The following is a 27,055-nucleotide window of genomic DNA, read 5'->3' as shown; positions in this document are numbered from 1 at the left end:
TATCATCCAATAATTTCCATCTAAAGTGCACTTTAAAAATGGGAGGAAATCGCCTGTTACTGTAACGAAAAAAATGCTACTTATGTAATTGTATTAAATATAAAAAAATGTTTTAGATAAGAAAAAATAATATATCAGATGAATTCTGCAAAGTCACGCGAAAATATCCGAAATAAAGAGACTCTTCAGAGAGCTTTACACTATATTTAGCGCCAAAAGATATTTTAGTAAATACAAGTGTCTGAACAGTGCATACACTAGATTATCTTGTTTTGTAATGTCAATGTATGTAAGATGTTTAGATAAATCATTTATCAATAGTTTCCCGATATATAATATAAAAAAAAACTTTACAAAAACTTTAAAAAACCGGGGGGGGGGGGGGCAAAGCATCTAAATAATTAGTATTCTACCTATAATTTAAACCCAGTAAATTTTAAATTCCCTTCCTCAAACCTGCTGACATTAATTGCTTGGCACACATCTCACTGGGGAAGAATCACAGATTAACGTTAATTCGGCTTTTATTGAGTTCTAACTTTTTGACTTTTTTTTTAAAAAAGTAAATTCACAAATTACATAACTCGCAATTCATCTCAAATTGTATGCTCTTTCAGCTCACATGTTGAATAAGATGTTTTTGTGAAAAACCCGGCGGCAACAAAGTTCAAAAAAGCAAACAGACAAAAAGACAAACAGACAAACAGACAGGATAACAGCAATATTCACACTGAATCTATTGATCCGGAGGCATACAACACCCTCATGCAAAATTTATCTTTAAAAATCCCCAGATCAATATCTAGAACATAGTTACATTTCATTATTTATTCTGATATTATTGAAACCACGGTGATTGCGTTTAGAGTGTAACGCTTAAAATTGATGGAAAAAGCATTAAACACAAAATATTTATAATTTTAGTAATAATTGCCATTTTGTTTTTAGGACCTATAAAATTATTACCTCTATTTGAAAACAATCTTTACCACTCATGCATATAATCAGATTTGTCACGTTAGAAACATCACAAAAAAATAATCATGTATCACACAACTGACGTAATTAATTGTTACGTTGGCAACGTATGTTATACGATATAGCATAAATTCTTTATCCAATCAAATGACGTGTTAGAATTAAACTTAGATTGTTTATGTATCACATAGTTAAATGGAACGATGTAAAAAGTAAAGAAAACAAAAAGAGGTTAAATTCATAAACCCAGGAAATAAAACAAATCGTGAAGAGAGCAAACATGAACCCTCCAAAACTTCACAGGTAGGATCGGGGGGCAAGGACCAGTAAGCATCCCCTTTCGACCGGTCCTAGCTGTATATATGTGGCACATTTAAGGTGTGCGATGGAAATATCAGTGAATTTTTTTTCAGATTTAAAACCATTCCTTAAAAGCATTTGTGTTTTTTAGTTTACTAATATTGGACAAATGTAATATTGTTTAAATCTTCATGTTGAGATTGTTGTAAAGGAGAAACGTCAAGAGCACTGTGCAACAATATACTGTAAAATCACATATTTTGGAAGGGTCAAATTATCGTGGTTGGCGGAAAATATATTGGTTCATGGCGATTTTATTTCGTGGTTGAAGAATTATTCAGTAATAATATATGGAAAATAAAATGCATTTTGTGGTAGACATAAATTCGGAGGTTTCTTCATACCTTGATTTCCACAAATATTACACCCCCACGAACATTAGTGATTTCACAGTATTCAAGACGTGGCGTGGTGTAAATCACATGTGGATATATAGAAACTCCAAGGAACTCTTGGACAATTTAAAATCACAATATTTTACCAAATCAACATCTTATTTACGACTTTTCAACTTTATACACCACCATTCCCACGATAAATTAAAGTCCAGGCTTTTTTTTATATCATTGACAGCTGCTTGTGTCAATAAAGATGGAACTGGTAAATTTACTGACCTTTTCATTTGGTATTTGAAAAATTATTTTGTTAAAAACACATTCCGATTGCACACACAAGGACTCTGAAGTTGACATCAAAAAGATGCTTGAGTTCTTGATTGGCAATATCTACGTAGTTTTTGAAGACCAGGTCTTTAAACAATCTATTGGAATTCCCTTGGGTACCAATTGCGCCCCGTTAGAAGCAGACCTTTTTTGTATTCATTTGAAGCAGAATTTGTCCAAAATGTTCTACATGAAACAAAGAAAGCACTAGTACTTCATGTGGACTTCAGTTCGACATTTAGATACCGGTATATCGACGGCGTATTGTCAAATAAATAAACAATGGTAATTTCCATTCTTATGTCGATATGGTGAGCTTGAGATAAAGGATAACATAGAGTCTGTTTCATATTTATATATTCCACTTTTAACTTTCATTTGTATAACTTTTATTAACTTTAAAAGACGTTAAGGCCGGAATTAAAAATATCTTTTCCCCTTTTCCCTAACCCGACCCTAAATTCTCAAGTTGGATCTGTAGGTAGGTAAAGATTTTTATTTTCTGACAGCATCTTTCAAAATACATTCTTAAATTTAATGGAAAATTACATTTATAAATAAGAAAAGTACAAAGAAAGTGATTTGTGAACAAAATGCTATCATACATATGACGTTTAAAAGCAAAATTCATGATTAATTAATTCAAACTGTAATTAAGATGAACTTATGAAATATCTCACGCCAGAGTACATTTATAGAAATAGAATAAAAAGAGAAGATTCTCAAATACGCAAAGACTGGACATCCGAGTATATTTTTTCGAACCTACAATTAGCCTACAATGTACTTTTTTGAGGGCCATGAGATTTGCAGTGGTTCTAGAACATTTTGCCTTGGTGTTAAGACATAAGTGGCTAATACCAATGAGGAACGTTGAAAACTGTCCTTCAAAAGGGACCATAAAAACATATGTCCAGTGTCGCAGATTACGTTGGCTCAAAAAAAGACCCCCACTGCTTTATGGCAAAAAGTGTATAGTACGTCTAAATTTGGAGCAATGGGGGAAATCTTCAAATGTCGTCTCAACAAATCTCGAAGGGATTAAAAGCATAGAAACAACCAATCTTCAAGGGACTAATTAAAGAAAATTACACTGGATGTCTTGGGATGCTAAATTATGATTTCAAAACTAATTTGGAAAGAGTATTTAAACAATATTTAAATGAACCAAACCGAATCTACAAATAATAAAATGCTATATAAAACAATGTCATAGTCACAAAGTTTAACCCGTAAATAAAGGCATGAAAAAGTACAACTGAATAATATTTATTAGGATGAATCTGCAGACATATTTACAACAGTGCCTATGATTCCATAATGGCATATAGTAAATAGAGGAACATAGATGAAAGGTTTATTAGATCAAAACTCAAATTAAATAAAATGCAGTGAAATTGAATGTAATGTTCACTACATGGGCTCCTCATCTGCTCATGAGGCAGACCTTTCCAGGAATTACGTACCTGAAATTCAACAGATGTGTTTGTTCGTTTACCGTCCCTTTCGAAAATCTACTTGTATTTACTCACATGGAGAAACCAAGACACCTCCCAAACACTCTTAATTAGTCATGGTAAATTTTATTATCAAATTGTTTCAAGAGTAAAGAAGTCTAGTTAGCTAAAGGCATAAAATTGAGACGTTCAATGCAGTTGTTTTATGAGGAACTACTTCTCTATAATCACATCTGGGCGCTATTTTGTTTCCATCAAATGCTTGAAAATCACAGTAGAACAATGTTGGCCGTTCTGATAAAAACTGATTTTGATGAAATTGTATTTTATAGAACTTGGTTGACAATAAAAAAAAAATTGAATCATCTTATTTAAAAAAATCTTTTCAGTCGGTGCGATTTAATATTGGGTCGGTCGCGTTAGGGGAAACAAAGTTATTTTTTATTTTGGCCTAATGGTAATCTTACACCAAGCTTTATGATAAACGTGATGACTTTAACTTTGAAATCAATCGTCAACTTCCCTTTACAAATGTAGCAATATATATATATATATATATATATATATATATATATATATATATATATATATATATATATATATATATATATATATATATATATATATATATCTCCATCGCCTGCATACCGAGTTTATATATCTTAGTGAATTCGATACGTAAGAGCATGCTCTACGTATAAACAATTTTTCAAACGAGGTAAATTATTGACAAACAAATTGATGAAACAAGAATTTCAGCAATCTTCTATAAAGTCATTATTTTTTAAAAATTTATAATCGATACAATGACCTTGTCATCAAATACAATTTATCATTATTTAGGTCAAATGCTGTCTGACATTTTCATACCAATTGTTAGATCATTATCAACGGATTATCCCCTTATTTCCCGACAAAGAGCACACGGCGGATGTGATCAGCTGGAAGAGGATGCTCACTCCTCCTTGGCACCTGATGTTTTTGATGTTTCGGAGGTCCCTGTTTGCTCTGCTCTTATTTTGTATTGTTTTATGGACTTTTGATCTTGAATACTGTTCGTTATCTCCATATATTTCATCTAAACTGTGATACTGTATTACTGAAATCAAGACCTCTGCTTATCAATCTTTTTGTCATTTCTTCTCCAAGATAAAATACTCAATCTGTCCAGGATTTCACAACATATATCATGTGTGAAAATCTAGAAAAAAGACTGAAAGAGAGCAATTTATTTTATACTTTTATTCACTTGTTTGTTCAACAAAAATAGTCTTTGGTATATCAAAAGAACACTTTATAAAATAATTTCCTATGCATAACTTCTGTGAAAGTAATTCCTTTCAAGTACGAAAAATACGAGTACATGAACATATCTAATCTGTGCTTGATGTAGTATCATACAAAGTTTCTATATATGACACAGTAAAACTTGTAAAACTTTAATAAAATATACATATATTTTTCGTCATGATCATTGAAAAATATGTTTGCTAAAACATAAGTTTTTTTTATTCCCTGTGTGTAACATTCTTAACCCTTTAATCAGTATAACTCCCATTTTACCCCGCCCCAAATTATTTTTCTGACATATACATGATATACTTATAGAAGAAAACAAAGATCATTCCATTTGTCAGAATATGGAAAGTAAGTTTATTATATTTTTCCTCTTCCAAAATAAGTTAAAGGAGCCCTTCCCTTTTTTGGCTTGCTTGGGAATTTCTCTAAGGCTGTACAACATGTACTCCTCAACTCAAATTTTTCTGTCAGGTCAGAATAAGCCAATGCTTAGAATTAAAACAAACGTTATATATATTCATTTACATATAACAGTTTAGAGAACTTTCTTGCTCTTTCTAAATACTTCTTTGTTTAAATATATATATATACGTAATAATTTCATATGCAGTCAGAATTAGCTTGTTTCTATAAAACGAGACTTCGTGTAACATTTATCTGTATCATTCCATTTTCTTCTTCCCTGCTAGTTCCGCCATTTCTCGAGTCTCGTTGGTAAACTTAGCACAATACCGCTAAAATGATTGTGTACCTTTTCCTTTTGTACATGGTTTTGCAACGAAATCCAAAAATCTTGAGTTATGGCTGGATAAGGTTTTTTATACACGCTAAATTATCTAAGACTTAAGATTTTCTGTTTTTCACGATCGGATCACTAATCTCGAATTTCAGTTTAGTTTTCTCTGATCCGACCATGAGTTCCTCTTTCTCCGGGAGGTCATTTTTCTCTTCATCGTCTGTACTCCAGTCCGTTCTGTTTCTAGAAATCCATATAACAACCCCATAAAACAAAACTACTATACATTTAGCGATGATTTCCACAGAGTACTTTTTAAAGCGGAAGTCCTCTATGTCGTATAATGCGCATGCGCCCTTTCCATAACAACTCGAGCTCCAGAGATTGCAGCACGTGTCTATAATTTTACCAGTTATAACCGGTCCGATCATCCAGCCTTAAAATAAATGGTGAACAATTTAAAAATAAAACAAATTAAATATGCTTGTATTCCTTCTTAAAGAGTTTTCGATGAACCATCTCGTTTAATGAATAAAAATTCATGATAAATGAAGCGCACTGTTTTTTTCCTTTTACTTTTTATAACCTACGATATTTGTTGATTATTTATACTTCAACGTCCTCAAAGATTATCTAAATATGCCTTATTTTAGCCACACAACATTTCCTTTTTGCCGAATTAGTCACGAGGTACAGGTACATACCAAAAGTTGTCTGGAAGAGGGAGGATACGCCAACAGCCACCGATTTATCTTCGTCTGACACGCACCTGTATTCAGTGAAGAACAAAACTTTTATTCTCAAATTTTACAAAAAAGAAAAAAAAACAATGTCATATCTTTATTTTCGAGAGTGAAATTTAAAGACATATATTGGATATTTTCTTATTTTTTAAGCAGACTGACTACATTGTATCACACAAAAGAGGCTAGTAGGTAGATAAGCTAACCTGACACTGAACATAATACTGGGGACGATGCAGATGGAAACGATTAACGAGGACACGGTGTTGACGATCAGGAAAGGCCAGAACATCTCACAATCCGTCTTACACAGCCCGGGGGTGGCCGTCCCTCCCCCCTCGATACACGTGCAGTTGGAGTACGTCTAAAATGATAGTTGATAGAACATTCCCCATTGAAATATTTTTTTTCGATTTTCTTCCGAATAAAATGAGTTTCATAACGAAAAAAACTCAAACATTAATATTTTGCATAAAATTTAATATGATTTTGTGTTGAAATCTTTGTAGATTTTTTTTCTTGAAAAGACCTACAAAACCCTCTGGTCCTTGAATACTCTGTCCACATCCGGCATGACAGGGCGTCAGGTAATTCCTATTATCCGAACCGCAGACGGGAAGGTATTCCGCACTGTCACAGTTACAGGCGTCCAAGCAAGTGGAATTGCTCATTGAATTATCCAGCCTTCAACATAATAATTTCTGTATCAGTTAATCAAACAAAATATAACGTCTTGTAGAATGCGTCCCCGTTTCTAAGTATAGTTCTATGCTGTTATAATCATTTTTAATATGGATTTTTTTTTATTGAAATGCTTTTCCCACAACTTTTGCTGTAAAGTCAAACACTAGCTTTTTCCAGAAATCGATTTAAAAAAAATAAAGAAATGCCCAATTGATCCCCAACTACCCAGAAGATAATTTTGTTGCCACATGCACAAAAAAACATGCATGCATATAAAATTACAAAGTACCTGGTCAGGTATGTATACAGATCGCGTAATGGTGTATAATTGAATTAATTTGATAATGAGGTATACAAGTACCCAACGATGGTAGGGTTCTGACATCCCAGAACGAATCCAAGACCGTGGACGATGATGGAGAAGAGATTAATGGCGCCCACCAGCTTGATACATGTGTAGGGGTGGAGCTTCTTATAGGTGGTAAGGAGACCCCCCACTAACGTCCCACAACTCGTGGACACCAGGATCGTCACACCTGACAGAAAGGGGAGAAAACAGCTCAAGTAGCATTAAGGTCCACAAAATTTTAATTTTTGCGAGATTATACATATATAACAGGCTCATAGGAAACGGGAGACAACCCCAAATATATATATAGTCTGGAAATGTGTGCTGCTCTATAGACGAGCCACATGTACATGTATATGTGTGATGAGATATTTTGCTTCTCAAAAATTATATGGCTTTTCAAATAGTATCCATTCCCTCCTACGGGTCCGTATAATGTAAGATAAAAAAAAAATATGTGCATAAAAAAAAGAAAGACATTGGTGTAAAGTTTTCAACAGATGTTTAGAATGTGTACAAGAACGAGAAAAAAATTACATCTGAATCAACTTTTCTTATTATTTTAAATGTGAATATTTCTGTAAAAAAAAGTATTCTGGTACATACCTAGTAAAGCATTGGCGTAGTATGCTGGCACAAAAAACTGAGTCTCCAAGTATTTTGGTGTAAAGGCGATAAAGCCCCCGACTAAAAATAGAACCAGGCACGTGCCCAATAGATTCAGCGTAAACCGGGCGTTAGACAGAATCCGGATTATCTTCTGTATCAGGTCTGAATAATAAAAAAAATACAAAATATCAACATGATCACATGAAAAAATCAAACATATACATGTTGTTTTCTCGCTTTAACAACATCATTCTTTATTCTCGCAGTCACATTTTTTAAAAAACATATGATGATTTGGAAATAATAAATTTTAGTGTACGTTGTGCTATGGTAGCAAAGAGTTTCCTTCGGTAAAAAAGAATCTGGAAGAAACAAAACTAATGCTATGGTGACCATCAGTAATTCATGTAAAATCTGTAAGCTATATAAAACTACATTATACAATAATGGCGGAGAATAGAAATCTGTAATTCAAGTACATTATACCCTTGGTGCCTTCCTTAATTCCATTATTTGAAGATGACTCTGCCTCAGCTTTCTTTGATAACGCCCCCTTTTTCCTTCCCGGCATCCTCTTCGGGAAACACATTAAAGGAATGGACACGATAACAGCTAGCGCTCCGAATACGATGAAGCCAAGCCACCACGCCCCAATCCAGCGGGGGTCCCGGACGCTGATCCGAACCTCTACAAACCGACAGAGCGAACCATGATGGTTAGGATGAGTATCAAAACAACAAGAATGGAACTTATTACTATGATAGCTTAACTTTTCATTTTCAGCCAATTAATAGGAATATATATTTTTTTTTAGATATTTTTGTGTTTTCGTTATTGACCTTTGTTGTTTGTAGTATACTTGTATAAGTATTTATCAATCCGAAGAAACATAATGATCAATCGATGCGACTTATGAAAATTTCAGCATTATTCGTCTTAGTAAAAAAAAGATCAATTTGTAAATGTTAAACCGAATTTTAAACATTTAAAAAAAAATTATTTTACTCTTACCTTGCAGGGTGACATGCATTTGACTAAAAAGAGCCCCGAGGCCAAAGCCCAGCCCGGGTCCGAAGATTCCCACCGCCATGATAATACCTAAAACAGAGGAAACTCTTAATAAGCTCAGAAAACTGGTACTTGTTTCTGTCATAATTTTTTACCCATAGTGTGAGAAAGATGAATCTAACTCAATATTACATATACAGAGAGAGCAACCCCATCCAAAAAATTGCTGTAATTTACACTTTTTTTAAAGAGAATGTGTAGGGAATTTATCTACAGAACAACACATGACATGCATATCTTAATTTTATTTTCAAAAAAAAGTTTTTAAACTCTCATCGTCGACTGGAAAATCCATGAAGTGTTACATGTACCGGTATATATATATTGGACAAGGGGACTCCATTATAACTCGGAGTAAGAGTTTGTGGTATGATTTGTCGATGGAGATGTTGAATTATAATGCAGAAACAAGTGTCTGTACGACAGAACATAAAAACATACGAATTAATTTACAGATTGAAGACAACAAAACTTCCCAAATTAGTACAACGAACAAACAAGCGTGATTATAGTCACAAAAGGTGTGTGTAAATAGCTAAAAACAAAACCCAAATAATTCCACATGCCGCATGCACATGCCTATAATTTTTCAAAATTCGTACCCTTTCCTACTTGTAACCAGGCAATGTTTTAAGCTGAAAAAATTCAATTTATTTGTTTATAGTTTCTCTAAATACTACCTGGATATCAGAATAGTTCAGGACATCAGTACCCAATAAAGACGTTTGAACATCTTGTTCTAGATATCTTCTATAGACATACATTGTACTACAATTTTAGTGCAAAGTACTCTTCCGAGCCAATGATAACAGTCTCTTTCATCGTGGCTAAGAATTTAAAAAAAAAAAAAACCCTTGTAGAAAAAAAAAATTGAGCAAATAAAATCCACTTAGAGCCAGAAGTACTAGAATCTATTTATCTAAACATTTTCAAAATCATATCATGTAGCATTTTTATATAATGACCACGAATTAGTGATATAGAAAGTCTGGAAAATTTTGTCTTACACAAACCAGAGTAATAACAATCTCTTTACCTATGAAACAGGCGGTCTTCCGTTTGGGTACATTGTCGTCTATGTAAGTGATGATATAGGGCTGTCTTGGGGCCTTCCCGAACCCCTGCACTATCATCCCCACGGCAATAATAACAATAGCCACTGTAGTGAATTCTGTCGGCGCTCCAATCTTAACCATTTTGGGATCACAGCTTTCTGAGGGTGTGTTGTTCCTCTGAGAGCACAATTGATGGAGAAAACTTTGAAACAAAGCAGTCTTCTCGGAGGAGGAATTGGAAGAAGCAATAGTTTGTTCTTCCTGATTGTCAGGTGCCAGGAAGTAGGCCAGGGAACAGAAGATCCCCGATATCCCGAATAAAAAGGTGGAAATGAAAAGAGATCTAGGAATGTGGACTGTTCTAGCAAGGTGGGCGACGAAGATCGTCGTCAGAAGAAACCCGATGTCGTTACAGCTCATGAGGAAGCCGCTTTGTGTGCTGGTGAAGCCGAACTGCTTCTCCAGGGTGGTGATTTGAGAAGACATGTAGACAGAGATGGCTGAGGTACAGAGAGAGGCAGGGCTGTAGAGGGCTACAAAAACCCCGACCCTCGCGCAGCGCTGCAGGAAGGTGGGTCTGAAACAGCCCACCCCGCACTGCTCATCAGTATCTGTAGACATCGCAACGGCAACAAAGTACTGAAATAAATAGAAAGAGGTGATATTGATAAAAAAAAATTTTATAAGTTAGCATAACTATATACATATAATTTAATTTCAGTTGTAACGCGTCATTTGATTGGTTAAACGTTTTTTCCATTTCGTATAACATAACTTGCCTTCGTCACAATGAGTTACGTCAAAAACGTATCACTCCGCTTGACGTTACTTTTAAAATAATGCTCACTTTGAAGCCTTTTTCTGGAGGAAATATTGTCTCATTGTCTACCTTGAAATTAAATTATAAGAAATGAAGCTTATTTCAACTTATGTTATCTGATATAACAAAACTTGGGGCAGTTTACGCTTATTTATAAACCGCTTCGCGGTTTATAAAGCGTAAACTGCCCCAAGTTAAGTTATATCGGATAACATAAGTTGAAATAAGCTTCATTCCTTAAGTATTTCTGAAAATTAGTGTTTCAACGCCCTTTAAAGACACGCGGCTACAGTCTTCTATTCGATGAAAAAGGATCTCTTTCCTGAAGTTCACACGTACTATAATCTTAAGGAAGATCAAGGTGGGAAGAGGGTTGATTTTTTATGAGTCTTTAATTATCCGCTTAGGAGAGAAGACAAAAAAATATACATCAGAAGTTCATTCGATAAATGGAAGCTGTCTAAGCAGCAGAACTGCATGCAGCTCTCCAAATACATTAACATACTGTAAACCAATTTTTATTCGCGACGACTTTATTTCGCTATTTACCGAGATTAAACTTGTTCGCGACGATTAATTTTTTTGACAAAAGCGATCAAGCCTTTTTCTGTTGTTAATAGACAAAGACACTTTAAGGACTTGTTCGCGGCGATATGAAATATTCGCGATTACCACACTCTCGCGAACTTCGTGAAAATTTCTCGCACGCGAATAAAAGTTGGTTTACAGTAAATACATGTCTGTTGACAGATCAGTCATCCATTCCATTTTTTTTTTTATTGTCAGCCCAGCGAGCTACAGATCTGCAGCTTTAAGATATATGTATTTGAGAAAATATTTGAAAGATATACCGGTATTAGATCTCTGTAGTAGACACAAACGCCCTAACTATTCGATACTGCCGTGAATTTTGGCAAGAAAAGATATAAAGTATGCATATAGAGAACTCCAAGTATATTAAATGATATACTTTTATATCTTTAGAATTTTATAATGCCAATTATATGATATTTTAAAGGGTGATGTCACTCGGACATTATTGATTTAAGTATCCACTTTACTTTATAACAATTCCGCCATTTTTTTAAAAAAAAGGTGAGGGGGTGGGGGTCAGCATGTTATCTGTTAATTTTCTGTGAGAGAATTTTGTATCATTGAAATAATGTTGTAATATGGACACGGTTTATAACAATAGAATACGTTTATTGGTATTAAATGATGCAAAATAAAAAGGGGCGGATGATTCAAATCTTTACACTCATATTATGAGACTGTCAGTAGAAACTACAATATTCTTTCTGTCGGTAGTGGTAACAATAAATAAAATTTTCTGCGCTTGCGCGAGATTTTATCTAGTATCATGATAGTTTCAGAGAATTTCGAATGTCAAAATGGCGGATAAATTCAAAGTAAGGAAAGAAACATTAATAAGTTTATGATCAAAGTCTGTTTTGATTTTTTATAAAAATGTTAAATTGGCAACATTTAAAGTAAAACTGTACAAACAGAGGACAAGTCTTAGTTGTTTATGACTACACATTATATTAACTACATCAAACTTAATTTCACCGTGCAAACCTTATAAATATTTCATAATTCGATCACATTGGTCAGGTGAGCTATTTACTACAATTAAGTCATCCTTGATTTTGCACGAATCCACACGTTGTATGCCCACAAAACTCTGCAGAGCAAATGGGGGAGGGGAATGCCTGCCTGGAATTCGAAGCCTCTGGATTTCCAATGCTTTAGATTTCAATATTTAGGAAACTTATATGACAAGCAACCAACAAAATAGCGTTTTCGCGTCTTCAGTTATGTCTTCTTAAATTGTATTTCAAACCATTACGTTTTCTGATAAAATTAAGAAATTTTAAGACAAATTTAACCTAGTAGCTCCCCTTTCATCGACGGTAAAAATACCCCCGGCTCCCTCCCACCCACCCACTCCCCTACTTTCCTAGCCTGCTTTCGAAATGAACAGTTTGGTACTAAATTCATTTTTGAGCACGTCTGGGTTAAAAGTACATTTAATCTATGAGGTGTACTAGATTACGTACCACAAATGAAAATTAAATTGCATCGATTTACCTGTATATGGTAATATTAAGATATCCTCCTCATTGAAATGTATGCATTAACTTTTTCCGTAAAAAAAATCAGCTGTTCCGATATAAACAAAATCTGTTACGAAAAAGACCACGACTCACGTTTTCTCCACGCAGGTAATAAATCTAACCATTTAAACTCTCTTAAACTCAGATAAATTTAATAATGTTTGCAAACATTGAATGTCCTCACCTGTATTCACGTGACTCCTACCTGTGGACAGGTATTAAACAGCTGTTTAAAGGTAGTAATGAAATGTGAATGAACCTACAATAACCCATGGGTGTCTCAGCTTGTTATGAAATTAGTTGACAAAGGATGTTATTTTGATCTGTTTTTATGATTATGATACGTCTTTTTATCACTGTACCTAATTTCTAACCCCTGCGTATTTAGGCTGTTTATAAAACAGGAACGGGAAGGCTATAGACTGAACGGAGATACAAGTTACCAGGTCACTGTAACGCATGTCTTCACATAAAGATAAATGCACACCAGCTAACAGTGAGAAAAGCACTGTTTAAGCACATCACATATTGATAATAGTACTTATATTCTTCTCCACTTTGTTCGTTCGAATATAATAAATTAAGAGCTAAATAATCAACAAACACAAACACATGTGTCGTAGACAGGATTCTGCTCGCTAGCTTTTTATTTTCAATATACAAATATTCTCAAGATTCAGAAAAACATTATATACATGTTAATTCAAAGTTATCCACAGAAGATTCCATGTGTGTATCATCCATTTTCTCCACAAAATTTTCCTAATATACAGTGTTCCTTACTTGGCATTCCAAGAACCGAGCGAGCGTAGAATAGCGCACAACCATGAACATTTTATAAAATGAAAACATATGGAGATAACGAACAATATTCAAGACCAAAAGTCCATAAAACAATACAAAATAGGAGTAGAGCAAACACGGACCCCCGAAACATCAGGTGGGATCAGGTGCCATGGGGAAGTGAGTATCTCCTGTCGACGGGTCACACCCTACGCGTGCTCCTTATCATGATCGGGAAATAACGGAAAAATCCGTCGATCGTCCATCATGTCCATTCAGTGTATAGATAACGGACTAACAATTAGTATGAAAAACGTCAGTCAGCATTTAAGATAGGACACAATAAATTCAATTTTTCTGAAACTTTGATATTTTGTTCTAAGACACTTAATCTCTCTTAATATATAATATGAAAGAAATTCATCCGCACAGATTTTGCCCACATTGTCTGAAATATGGCCTATCAGACCCCTGTAAGAAGATTGTGAAATCAGAAACTCGACTTGAGAATGAGCCTTATTTTAGAATTATCAGTTGATCTATTGCAAGTTTGTGTTATAATTTTGATAAAGATAACCTTTTTGTTACTTTAACTTAGTAAGTCATATTGATACTGGACCATTTGAGAAAAATTTTAAGTAAAAATAGAACATACATAGCGTCGAAATTGAAAATTCACATGTAAATATCCTACATTAAAGTTTTCTAAAGAAAAAATGTATGACTCAATTTTTGCAAAAAATTAACAGAATGATTAAAATGGGTCCCAGAATAAAATGTATAAAAACTAGAGGTACTGTGAGCAATGAGCTCACTAAATGATACCCCCCGCCTCCCATAATGTCCATGTGTTGCTATATATTGTTTTACGGTAATGTGTAAAGAGGAATAACTCGTCCTATCAAATGTTATCCAGAAGCTTCTATATGTGACGTCATAGGTAAACATATAATGGCAATGTCCATGTTTTGCTATAGGAAACCTAAAATATGTATCAAATAAAAAAGTAAAATAGGAGGTGCACAATGGCAATATGTAATAAAGATTCTGTGAAAGTTTCATTAAATTTCACTCAGTAGTATAAGAGGAGTTGCGGATAAGAGAAAAAGCGTAACAGACGGACGGACGGACAGACGGACGGAAATACCGATTACTATATACTCCCCCTACTTTTCAAGCGGGGGTATAATAAAGAAAATTGAATCGGTAGTTTCTGATATTTTGGCGATTGAAAAAATTTAAAAGGCAAAAAAATAAAAGATTCAGTGGATGACGTCGCAATATTTGACCTTTGACTTTTGATATGACCTTGACCTTTATAGTAAACAAAGAACAGAGACTCCTTATATGTGTGTCCAAATATCAGCCCTCTACTACACTGCATTTTATATCAGACTGTTACATGCTTGTTTATTGCACTTAGATAGCGTAAACACATTCCAAAATGTAAACTCCCAAGTGACCAACATATAGGATTCTCTGATTTTTTCACAAAATATGACGCAATCATGCCAAAACTTGTTATATTTCTTACAGGGGTCATTCATTGTTGTCAATGTAGTAATATTATTCTTTTTTTCTCCAGTATTTTTTAAGAAATTAGTAAAAATAGAATCCAGGGGTGTTTTGTACTACCTTAACCCAATGATAAATCGTATTTGCTGACAAGGTCATTGTATCGACCATAGAACTTACGAAATGATGACTTTAAACGAAACTGCTGACATTTTTGTTTCATCAACTTGCTTGTAAACAATTTATATCGCTTTAGAAATTGCTCATATGTAGAGCATGCTCTTGCGTATCGAATCAACTGAGATATATACACACCGTATGCAGGTGATGAGGGTATATTGCTGCATAAGTAAGCGAAGTTGATGATAGAAAACTTAAAGTTTAAAGTCATCAAGAAGTAAAATAAAGTGGAGTCCTATATATATACAAAAACTATGTAAAACATTGATTGTGAAGTAATAAATATGGAATAAAAAGGATCTCCCATGTACGAAAGCCCAGAAGGCTCATTCGAGATTCAAGTTTCAAAATACGAGATTCAAAATTCGAGATTCGAAATTCGAGTTTCGAGATTCAAGATCCAGATTAACCAATCAAAAGGCTCATTCGAGATTCGAGGTTCGAAATACGAGGTTTGAAATTCGAGTTTCGAGATTCAAAATCCGGATTAAGGGGGATGTACAAGCCATATTGGCTCTAGTTGGTGTAAAATAAGAAATACCAAGAATGCGCTTAATACTCTACTAAACTAGCCCAAAGTTACTCAAAGTGCCAATGCACTAATTACCTACTGTTAGAGACCAAAATCAGTTAATGATTAAGCTTATTTTGTTTTAATTAGGAGGAAATTAATCATGTTAGAACTGCGCAGCTACAGCATTCACGAGATGAAAAATGCATTGAATATAGTGTTAGTTTGATTCATTGATAATATGGCTACAACCATTTGTTTCGCTTTTTTCTTGTCATTATCCATAATTCTTGAAAATTTGATTTTCCATATGGGTGTCTTCCTGAGGCCATGTGTTTATTTCGTCCGCCATTCCTCTGTCACACAGAGTACGAATAACATTGGTTTTAGAATAAATGCGACCATAATAACATCAAGACAAGAAATTACTAAGTAATTATCATTAGGTTATATTACTTACTACTTTTATTTGTTGCATTGCATCGTCTGATTACTGAAAAAAGCTATTTTAACCCCACTTCAGCAAATCGGGAAAAACTGTTCTGTTTACAGCTCGAGTTTCCTCGATAATATCATTCCACTGAGCACGTGGTTGGAATGTGCATATATCTGCTGTGGATAAATGCGTTTATTACAATGATTATATTTAATTTTTCATGGAACAAGTCTTGATGATTTGTTGGTTTCTTTAAAACTCAAGAAAAAAGATAAAACATGTCCTAAACATATGTGATTACGGTGGGTCTTTTTTCTGTGGCGATAGAAGTTATTTTCAAATGGGGCACTGCAAGGAGGATGCTTAGCATTTAATTTGAAAATGTTAAACAATATGCGGTGCATGAAAAACAAATTGTAATTACATGTCTTACATTCGAAAAGTTGGTACATGTGTCTATTTTGTTTAGCAGTTAGATAGAAAAAATAGGCAGTTATAGGATTTCCTTCAGGCACCTCACATAAATAGCTAGATTGTTTGCAATGAACCACACATTGTATGGAGTAATGTTTGGACATAAAAACGTATCATGTCTCATTATGTTGACAACATTGTAAGCTCTCGCTCAATGAACATACGAAGCTTGATAAAATATATTGAGCTGTTTCTTTGAAATTTAGAAAAAATCCTATGTTTGTTTTTCAAAATAGTGCCAAAGATTCAAAAATTTGCATTACTAAGTATATGATGGAACATGTAATATCCTTATAAGACAATTTGCTATAAAAATATTTGGTTGCCCTCTCTCCCGATCTACTGCCTAGAAATGACCCGACTCAATTTTTTTGCCATCCCATTACATGTTTTTTTTTCTTCCGTCAACGAATATGTTTCTCACCTATAAATACGGACCCAATAATTTTTCCCTGAGTTGGGAGGACCACCGAACGTCATTTTAAAGATGGTATAAAATATTTATTAATGTTGATTTTTTTTTCTTTACTCTGTAAAATTGTAATTTTGACAAAAAGGGCAAATAGAAAAAGTTTTTTTATTCATTAAATCTCCTAACCCACTCTGAATGATTTCATTCCTTTTAAAATGTTGCTCCGCTAAAATCAAAATTGTAAATGTTTATTTGACAGAGTATACGAGGGTGGATCAAAAAGTAAACGATATATCTTAGGTATTTGATAGTTACTGTAAAAGTAACATTATATATTATTATTACTATTATATTATATTATATTATATTATATTATATTATTATATTGTTACTGTAAAAGTAACATTATATATTAGTATTGTATATTACATTTGGCTGTGTATTCTTTTTATCGCCTTTCGCGGAAAGCAGCCTCCGCTAAATCAAGTACATCGCTAAATGCTTTGTGTATAAAGGTTTATGTAACGCACATTCAAAAAGTGCTACATGTAAATTAAATCTACGCCAACTTGTTGATAATTCAATTTTCCGCCAAATATCGTACACGCCAAATATAATACATTTACAGTATATCATTGTTGAAATATTCAAGTATTTTTCAAAGTGTAAATTAGAGGTCTTTGATTTTCAAAGTGTAAATTGGAGGTCTTTGATAGGATATTGCTTAATTAAAAACACATATCCCTTTTCAAACTTGCTAATATATCACTGGGCAATATAACAAGTATCATATTTAACCATCTGCCTTCCTTCACTAAAACGATCTATCCAATCATTGATTGAATTTGTAGGAAGCCATTTGTCTTAATAAACTATGAACAAATTCTTTTATGCTACTTCAAAGGCATTTTTAAGATATACCATACATATTTTAGTCGTTTGTTAAACGAGTTCTACTGAGGCAACCATTTTTCGTCACAAGTACCTGCATAATGACGTCATTATGAGCAAAACTTTATTCAGCATATGTTATTTTATAGAACTTGTGTTTGGTTATGTGTGCACCAAATTTGTTTCTAATCTGAATTGTGGTTTTGTAGATATAGAGATAGTTCGCGAACTTTGTGATCACCCCTCGTACTAGTAGGTACTAAATCAAGGTCATTCATATCGATTTTATGTGATTAATTTCTTTGTGTTTCATTGGTGATAATTAAAATTTTGATATATATTATAAGTTATCTGTGGCAAACTTCTTAACTTTGATGGTGCTCATTTTTCCTTACCTGGAATCAAAGAGTTTAAGATTTTTTTTCTTTGATATCAATAAGTACATTATTTAACAACTGTTCGATAATAATACTAAATATATTACTTCAAGCCATACTATAACACATTTCCTCTTTTAAAAGTGTTCATACTATTTGAAATATTTTGCAACTGTAATTCTCTTCTACATTTAAAGATTGTTATGTCCCTCCATATTAAGAAGAGGTCTGGAAAACAAAATTCTGTGCTAAAAATAGACCACGTGCTGCTACCCATGAACTACTTTCATGGTTCTTTACACTCTTTTTGAAGACAACGATACCTTGTTTTGAACTTGAAATTATCATTTAAAATTGCAAAATTTAGACATTTTCTCAACAAATGGTTGTAGAGAGAACATTGATGCACAGTTTGCATATTTTTTTGGATTTTTTAAGGCTCTGCTGAATTCTGTAGCTGCGCAGTTCTAAGGAGCATATCAAAAGCATTTTTCTGCAAAAGTATAGATTATATATGCACAACATGCATTCAGTTATGAATATTTATTGTATCTTTATCATAAGGACTTAAAATTTGATCAAAATATGATATATTTTAGCCATTTGAAGAAATGTTTACATTTTGTTCTCACTGCACCAAAGGTGGCCGTACATCCCCCTTAACCAATCAAATGCGGGTTCAACATTTGATTACTCCCCTTTATAATGTTTTATCTATCAATAAATCGTTTAATATATTTATAACAAATGAGTCATTTGATTAAATTACAATGCAAGAAAGAGTGATATATTTATTAGAAGGAAAGTTAAATAATCATTGGATTTTTTATCAACAAGATATACTTCAATTTATATTATGACTTCTTAAATATTAAATAGAATACATATATCAGAAATATATATATTTTTGCATTGTCTACTTTATATAAAGGGTTGTTGATATAATAATAAATTTATAAATAGTTACTTAAGATTAACAAAATCCTCACCCCTACCCGCCACACCTGCCAATTTTTCCCGACACTGAAAATGTTACTTTAAAAACTTGAAAGGCAATATAGCCTTGATAAATAAAAACCGTGTTCGTTTTCCTAATAGAGGGAATACTCAGTATATAAAAATAAAGTTTTCAATTACTTATCTTCATCTAAGGCTTTGATTTCTTGAATTAATTAACAATTATATATATACAATACAGATTGCAAATATAAATAGGAATAAATGCAGCATTCATTTTATCTGATTTCAAACAGTAGATTAGTCTAAATTAGCTGCAGAACTATAGCGTTATGGTTTTATATTTAAGTCTCTGCATGACCATAGCGTTATGGTCAAAGATTAAAATGTACTCAGTTTTTATTTATCAAGGCTACATTGCCTTTCAAGTTTTTAAAGTAACATTTTCAGTTTCGGGAAAAATTGGCAGGTGTGGCGGGTAGGGGTGGGGATTTTGTTAATCTTTAGTCACTATTTATAAATTTATTATTATGTCAACAACCCTTTATATAAAGTAGACAATACAAAAATATATATATTTCTGATATATGTATTCTATTTAATATTTAAGAAGTCATAATATAAATTGAAGTATACCTTGCTGATAAAAAATCCAATGATTATTTAACTTTCCTTCTAATATATATAACACTCTTTCTTGCGTTGTAATTTAATCATATGGCTCATTTGTTATAAATATATTAAACGATTTATTGATAGATAAAACATAATAAAGGGGAGTAATCAAATGTTGAACCCGCATTTGATTGGTTAATCTGGATTTTGAATCTCGAAACTCGAATTTCGAATCTCGTATTTCGAACCTCGAATCTCGAATGAGCCTTTTGATTGGTTAATCTGGATCTTGAATCTCGAAACTCGAATTTTGAATCTCGTATTTCGAAACTTGAATCTCGAATGAGCCTTCTGGGCTTTCGTACCCATGATTTGTAGCTGGATATGATATTTATCCAACTCATTGTTTGTTTTATGCCCTCGCCAAGGCTTGGGGGTAAAAACACACAACTCGTTGGATAAAAATCATATCCAACTACAGCTTAATTATTAATATATTTCTTTTATTTCCCGATCAAGACAAGGAGCACACGGCGTATAAGACCAATCGGCAGGGGATGCTCACTCATCCATGGCACCTGATCCCATTTCTTATGTTTTGGAGGTCCGAGTTTGCTCTGCTCCTTTTTGTATTGTTTTATGGACTTTTGATCATGAACACTGTTCGCTATCTCCATATTGTTTCATGTACATTCTAAATATAGTCTGAATAAGTACAAAAGTGTTTTGATGAAAAGCGTATTTCTTATTCCTAGATTGTGAAAAAATGTCTGTACATTACTTCCACTTACCACTACATTGCAGATACTGTATCTATACGTAATGCTACAAGACCTACTTAAACTGTATCTCGTAATGCTACAAGGCCTACTCAATTCTCACCACGGCTAGAGTACCTTTAGGCTCGGTTTAATTAAATAATACTTGTCTTGTCAAGCTTTTTTAACATGGTTATATTAGATAACATGATTTTGTTACAGATTGTAAATTGTACAGTCTCTATCAATCTACTCCAAGTTTATCTTTGGCCAAAATGTACAGCTTATCCAAGTCAGAAAACTAACATTCCACGCGGCCTCTTTGCTATTTTTCTCAGTACACTTATTTTTTAAACAAAGATTATAGTTCTTTAGCTTTCACATACGAATTATCTAATCGTGAGACTGCTTTGGTTGTGTTAAGTTGATGGAAACTGATAGTCACAAACTTTTGATGTATATAAGATATATAATGATAAAATATAAACGATGTAAAATGTGATATACCCGTATTCAGAATGTAGAAAAAATAATACATGTGATAAGATGATTTCTTATTTTAAGGTCAGACGACACGTTCCTCAAAAATATATAATTTTTCCTAAGAATTTGTTATTAAAGTATATGTACTTAAACAAGTTTCCTCACAAAAATTAGGGTACTCGGTACCTTACCAGGCATTTGGACACGATACCATATGGTCATATTTCTTATAAAACCCTTATCGGTAATCTTCTGAATGGCCTATATCACAATTTTTGGTGTACTTATATCTAAAAATATTTTGAAAACAATGTAGAAATCAGAAGAGAATAACAAATATGAATATTTTTTAAATAACACCAATAGATACAAAACAGATATTTGAGGAACGTGTTGTCTGACCTTAACAAAATTTAGTTATCAATTATATGTATAAAGGATGCCACTTTTTGCATATACATGTATTGCGCTTTTGAAAAATAAAAGTACATGTACATATGTTCGTGGATTTTGAGGAATAATAGAATAAAAGATATTATTACATCAGCCAGGGTGTAAACCTAAATATTTACATTTCCAATGTCTTTGTCCGAGATAAAATTACAAATTGTAAATGTACTTTATTTAAGGAATAACTGTCTTATTTTTCGATTTCATGATGTGATCAATCGATTGGCTTGCGTGATAATTTGCATAAACGCCGAAGGCGTCTATGCATAAAATTATCACGCAAGCCAATCGATTGATCATCGTCATGAAATTAAAAAATCTGACAGTTATTCCTTATATTTACATGCTTTGATTCCGCCAATCCACGTGCTCCAAGCTTTGCTTCTGTCTAGCTGTTTGTTCCGCCCTGAACGTGGTTTTTTTGGAACCGCGCCAAAACAATGATGGGGAAATAAAGTACATTTACAATCTGTAATTTTATCTCGGACAAAGACACTGTAAATATTTCCCCTTCAATGTATTGGCGCGGTTCCAAAAAAAAACACGTGCAGGGAAGAACAAACAGCTAGACAGCTAGACAGAAGCAGGGCTTGGAGCACGTGGATTGGCGGAATCAAAGCATGTAAATATAAGGAATAAATGTCTTATTTTTCAATTTCATGACGATGATCAATCGATTGGCTTGCGTGATAATTTTATGCATAAACGCTTTCAGTGTTTCCTTAATAAAAACCATATAATTATGGTGCTTTTTTTAAAGTTCAGAGTAACAAAATTAAGAGGGTCTTTCTATTTGTTTTATTACTTAAATAAAGATAGTTCTTAATTTTCTCTAAATAACACAATTGAAAATTCTCAGGGTTTCAAAAATATTTAAAAAATAAAACTTTACCCGGTTAAGTTAAAGACACGTTAAATTATTGAAGTTCAAAATTGGTGAATATTTGAATTTGAATGTAGAAAACTTATTATATTGTGTATATTTACACACAATCTCGTTATTGTCATTATTTCAGATCAGATACATGAAGGCTTTCGTGTATTTTTCGTCGTTTCTCAAAAAGTACAGTATATTTTAGCTCTCCGTTAATCTCAATCGAAATTGTCGGCTTGAAAATGGTTTAAGCACGAGTTTGTTATCTTTTTCCATTCATTCCTCAATTCTAATGCTTCATGTAAAAATATTGACAATTTTTATTTGTGGAAAAATCTCCCAAACAGCTTATTTTTGTAGCTTTCTTCTTAAAGTCTTATTTTTGTAGCTTTTCTTCTTAAAATTTTATTGTTTCTTGAAAAAAATTGGAATAGCTTGCTTTTTTTAAATTTGAAGAATAACGCTTTGGATCCCAGATCTAGTAACTAATTTTTACGACAAAAATTCTAAGGCTGTTACCTTGTTTCTTAACATGAACTCTTGCGCTTTTGTGAAAGAAAAGTATTATTCCTATACATGTATATTATATTTTTTATATATTTTACAATGTATTATAACAGATATATAATTTCTTACACGTGCTACTAACCTTGAAATCCGAGACTCGGCGTGCTGGTTATGACAACACGTTTCTGTGTGTATAGTATACTGTGAGGTACAATGACATGTTTGATGCGGGCAATTTTTATCTTTATTTAGATATACATCCTTGAGATTTCTAAGATTGAATAATAGGACAATAAATAAAAAAAATATGGTAAAGTAAATCCCTGGTGAAGATAACGAACGGCTATTGATAAACGAACAGCATTCAAATATAAATTAAAAGTCCACTATAATACAAACGTTGAAACAGAGTAATAAAATGAAACGTGGAGATAACGAACAGTATTCAAGATTTTAAAAAAATCCATAAAACAATCAAGAACAGAAGCAGAGCAAACATGGACCTCCAAAACATCAGAGATGAGATCAGGTGCATTGGAGGAGCAAGCTTCTCCTGCCGACCGGTCATAACTATGATCAATACAGAACTGTAAGCAGGGCATCAACAGGGACTCTTAGAATATTACAGGGATGGGATCTGGTGTCTTGCTGGAGTAAGCATCCTTTAATGACCCGCCACATCTACCTTGAGCCTAATCTATAGATCAAGTTGACGGAACATCCCGTACTCAAATTAAAACAAAAACCAAATAATTCGTTTGAAACAAATCAGTCAAAATCAATCCTTTACTATAGATTACATTTGCTAATATTTACATTTCCAATGTCTTTGTCCGAGATAAAATTACCAAATGTAAATGTACTTTATTTCTCCATCAATGTATTGGCGCGGTTCCAAACAAACCATGTGCAGGGCGGGACAAACAGCTAGACAGAAGCAGGGCTTGGAGCACGTGGATTGGCGGAATCAAAGCATGTAAATATAAGGAATAACTGTCTTATTTTTCAATTTCATGAAGATTATCAATCGATTGGCTTGCGTGATAATTTTATGCATAAACACCTTCGGCGTGTATGCAAATTATCACGCAAGCCAATCGATTGATCATATAATGAAATCGAAAAATAAGACAGTTATTCCTTAAGTACGGACTAACAAGTTTGCTGAACTTCCTCTAGCGTAAACTTTTGCGTGAGTAGCCTCGTACTCGGAGCCTGCTCGCGGAGTATCGAAACGTTTGATGATCATAAACACAAGTTGCAGGTGATAACGAAAATTCGATATTCGAAAAAACAGGAAATTTGACGAAAGAAAAGCCACACCCGCCATATGCTTCTTGTCATGGCTGGGAAATAACGGAAAATCCATGGTCAATTCAGTGCGTAAATAAAGGAATAACAATAAGTATGATAAAGCTCAGTCAGCATTTGACTCAATGATAAATTGTATTAGGTTCATTGTATCGACCACAGAATTCACGAAACATGACTTTAAACGAGACTGCTGATATTTTTGTTTCATCAGCATGTGTATCAATGATTTACCTCGTTTTAGAAATTGTTCATACGTAGAGCATGCTCTTGCGTATCGAATCAACTGAGATATATAAACTCCGTAGGTAGATGATGATGCTTAAGGTACATGTATATTGCTGCATAAGTTAGGGAAGTTGACGATTGAAAAGTTAAATTCGTTATGTTTATTATAGAGCCTGGTTATGGGATAAGCCTTAACATCCTTTTCAAGTAAAATATCCAAATATAAAGCAATTTTTACACGAGGAACTTTCGGTAATGTGTGTTGATTTTTTGTGAAACAACATCTTACTGTACTAAGATTTTAAATTGAGAATACCTTACAAAATTATCAGTGGGAAAGGTCGAGTTTGTGTACATTATACATTGCCTAATATTCCATCTAAATAAAGCCATGTATTCTGATGAAATCAGCTATTGAGTGAAAATCCACAACTGTGTTACATGGATGTTACTTGATGATGATATTTTTTAATGCAACAACATTCATATTCAAATTACGTTCTTCACAGAATGATATTTTGTGATAAATAACAGTTACTGTTGATTTCGTGCAGTTTACGTTCTCATATATTAATTTTAAAAAGTATGATTCATTACACATGAATAAATGGGATGGTGAAAGACAGGCTTCAGATGTTCAGAATATGACATATGTGAGATTTCTAGAAATCTTTCACGACCCTTCAGTTTACGAAAGAATTCAACATGTCAATACAATTATTAAGAACGGTTAAACATGGTTTTCTATATAAAAAGAAACGCTCATGTATTTTTTTAATAAAACTGACAGAAGTTTCAAAATTAATGTTCTTTATTTGATTTATTTTACTTAAGTCGAAATATTTACATTTCCAATGTCTTTGTCCGAGATAAAATTACAGATAGTTAATGTACTTTATTTCTTCATCAATGTACTGGTTCATCGATAGGCGCGGTTAAAAAAATCACGTGCAGGGCGGAACAAACAGCTAGACAGAAGCAGGGCTTTGAGCACGTGGATCGGCGGAATCAAAGCATGTAAATATAAGGAATAACTGTCAGATTTTTCAATTTTATGACAATGATCAATCTAATGGCTATCGTGATAATTTTTTGCATAAACGCCTTCGGTGTTTATGCAAATTATCACGCAAGTAAATCCATTGACCACATCACGAAATCGAAAAATAAGACAGTTATTCCCTAAATAAAGGACACCAGTATATTTCACCTCCGATTTTTAACTAGAGAAAAATTACTATAGACAAATAAACTTCACAGAATATTTCATAACTTCAATTTTTATATAATTTATTTTCCTCACCTGTGTATACGTATCAATGAACCATAATTACATGCCCTGTAAGTTTTTGTCTTCTTGTTAATTCCATAGCAAAGTAGATGTTCTGCGTATGAAAAAAAATCGTTATCGAGACAGACTATTCACAAAAACTTTGATCGTGCAATTTTATTAATATTCTCGTATTTACATTTTTTGAGTTCATACATTGACCTTGTTTGCACGCGTATACTTTGTCGTTCGGTGTAAAGTTTACTGACGATTGTTTGTCAATTTCTTTAATTTGTACTCCATTGCCCTTATTTCAACTACTCGCTTATGACAAACAGCTGGCGGCGGATGTGACTGGTCTAAAGAAGATGTTTATCCTCTCTTTATAATGAGCCATTCTGTGATTTTTTTTTTTAATATTTCCATCCTCTGATTACCCTGCAAAGAGCAATTATAACCCGTTTACCTGACCATGGCTTACTCTGTACAGTCTCACTAATTTTTTTTTATATTTTTATAAATATCGTCAGAGAACTATAAAACTTTTTTTTTTAAATGATGAAATGTTATGGTCAAGTAGGTGCTTAGATTTTTTTACTTCACGCAAGAGTCTGAAGAAAATGCCTGTAAGTGCTTTGTTCAGTCACAATGGGAAAATAGGGATTGATTTGAGAACCAAAGGTGTCAACCATTTATCACCACACTTTGTTAAGTGGTTAATTTAATATTCTTACCTCCAGTATAGGTTAATGTGGAGTCTATTCAATATTCATTAAACACTTCCATCAAGAAGGTGTGAATATCAAGTCCCTTGTAGTACATTGAGATTTATTTAAAGATTTTTGGTACGTGGAGAAGCATTATATCTGCGTATATCTCTTGGTTTAATGCATGCATAAACATTTAAAATTCTCCTTTTTGTACAGTTTTTTTTTTTCGTTTCTTTTTTCCTTTATTTTTTTTTTTATTTTTCTGAAGGTTCGCAAAAGAATTCAGTACGAAAAAAATCTGTAATCTCAAAATAAATATTTTTAATGTTTTTTTTTAAATAAAAACGCCCAGATTAACAGGATGTATTTTTGCTTT

General features: G+C 33.0%; 1 protein-coding gene across 2 annotated transcripts; it reads right to left on the bottom strand.

Annotated features, from left to right (window-relative positions):
- Positions 1-4,718: 4,718 nt before the first annotated feature.
- On the bottom strand, positions 4,719-23,367 carry LOC134229647 (solute carrier organic anion transporter family member 2A1-like). Of its 2 annotated transcripts, none has more exons than XM_062711415.1 (10): positions 23,303-23,367; positions 9,982-10,639; positions 8,889-8,975; positions 8,364-8,564; positions 7,875-8,039; positions 7,281-7,455; positions 6,769-6,919; positions 6,442-6,599; positions 6,197-6,261; positions 4,719-5,928 (listed from the first exon to the last, which is right to left on the bottom strand). In XM_062711415.1, the coding sequence occupies exons 2-10, from the start codon at positions 10,619-10,621 to the stop codon at positions 5,600-5,602; spliced, it is 1,971 nt and encodes a 656-aa protein (XP_062567399.1). In that variant the 5' UTR covers positions 10,622-10,639; positions 23,303-23,367; the 3' UTR covers positions 4,719-5,599. The 2 variants fall into 2 exon arrangements, with proteins under 2 accessions (XP_062567399.1, XP_062567398.1); XM_062711414.1 differs by lacking the exon at positions 23,303-23,367 and adding an exon at positions 12,912-13,045.
- Positions 23,368-27,055: the final 3,688 nt, after the last annotated feature.

This window comes from Saccostrea cucullata, unplaced genomic scaffold, assembly GCF_032062105.1.
Source record: "Saccostrea cucullata isolate Sc308-1 unplaced genomic scaffold, CSIRO_AGI_Scuc_v1 ctg1326, whole genome shotgun sequence".
In the NCBI taxonomy this organism is placed as follows: domain Eukaryota; kingdom Metazoa; phylum Mollusca; class Bivalvia; order Ostreida; family Ostreidae; genus Saccostrea; species Saccostrea cuccullata.
Note: the sequence above shows the minus strand (reverse complement) of the source record. Positions and strands in the feature narration are given on the sequence as shown.

Excerpts from the sequence above, each read along its gene's own strand:
- LOC134229647 (XM_062711415.1), bottom strand. The coding sequence starts at position 10,621 with ATGTCTACAGATACTGATGAGCAGTGCGGGGTGGGCTGTTTCAGACCC. Across the intron at positions 8,040-8,363 it reads AATTAAGGAAGGCACCAAGG|ACCTGATACAGAAGATAATC; the intron begins GTATAATGTACT and ends TTTATTATTCAG. Across the intron at positions 6,600-6,768 it reads TTCAAGGACCAGAGGGTTTT|ACGTACTCCAACTGCACGTG; the intron begins GTAGGTCTTTTC and ends CTATCATTTTAG.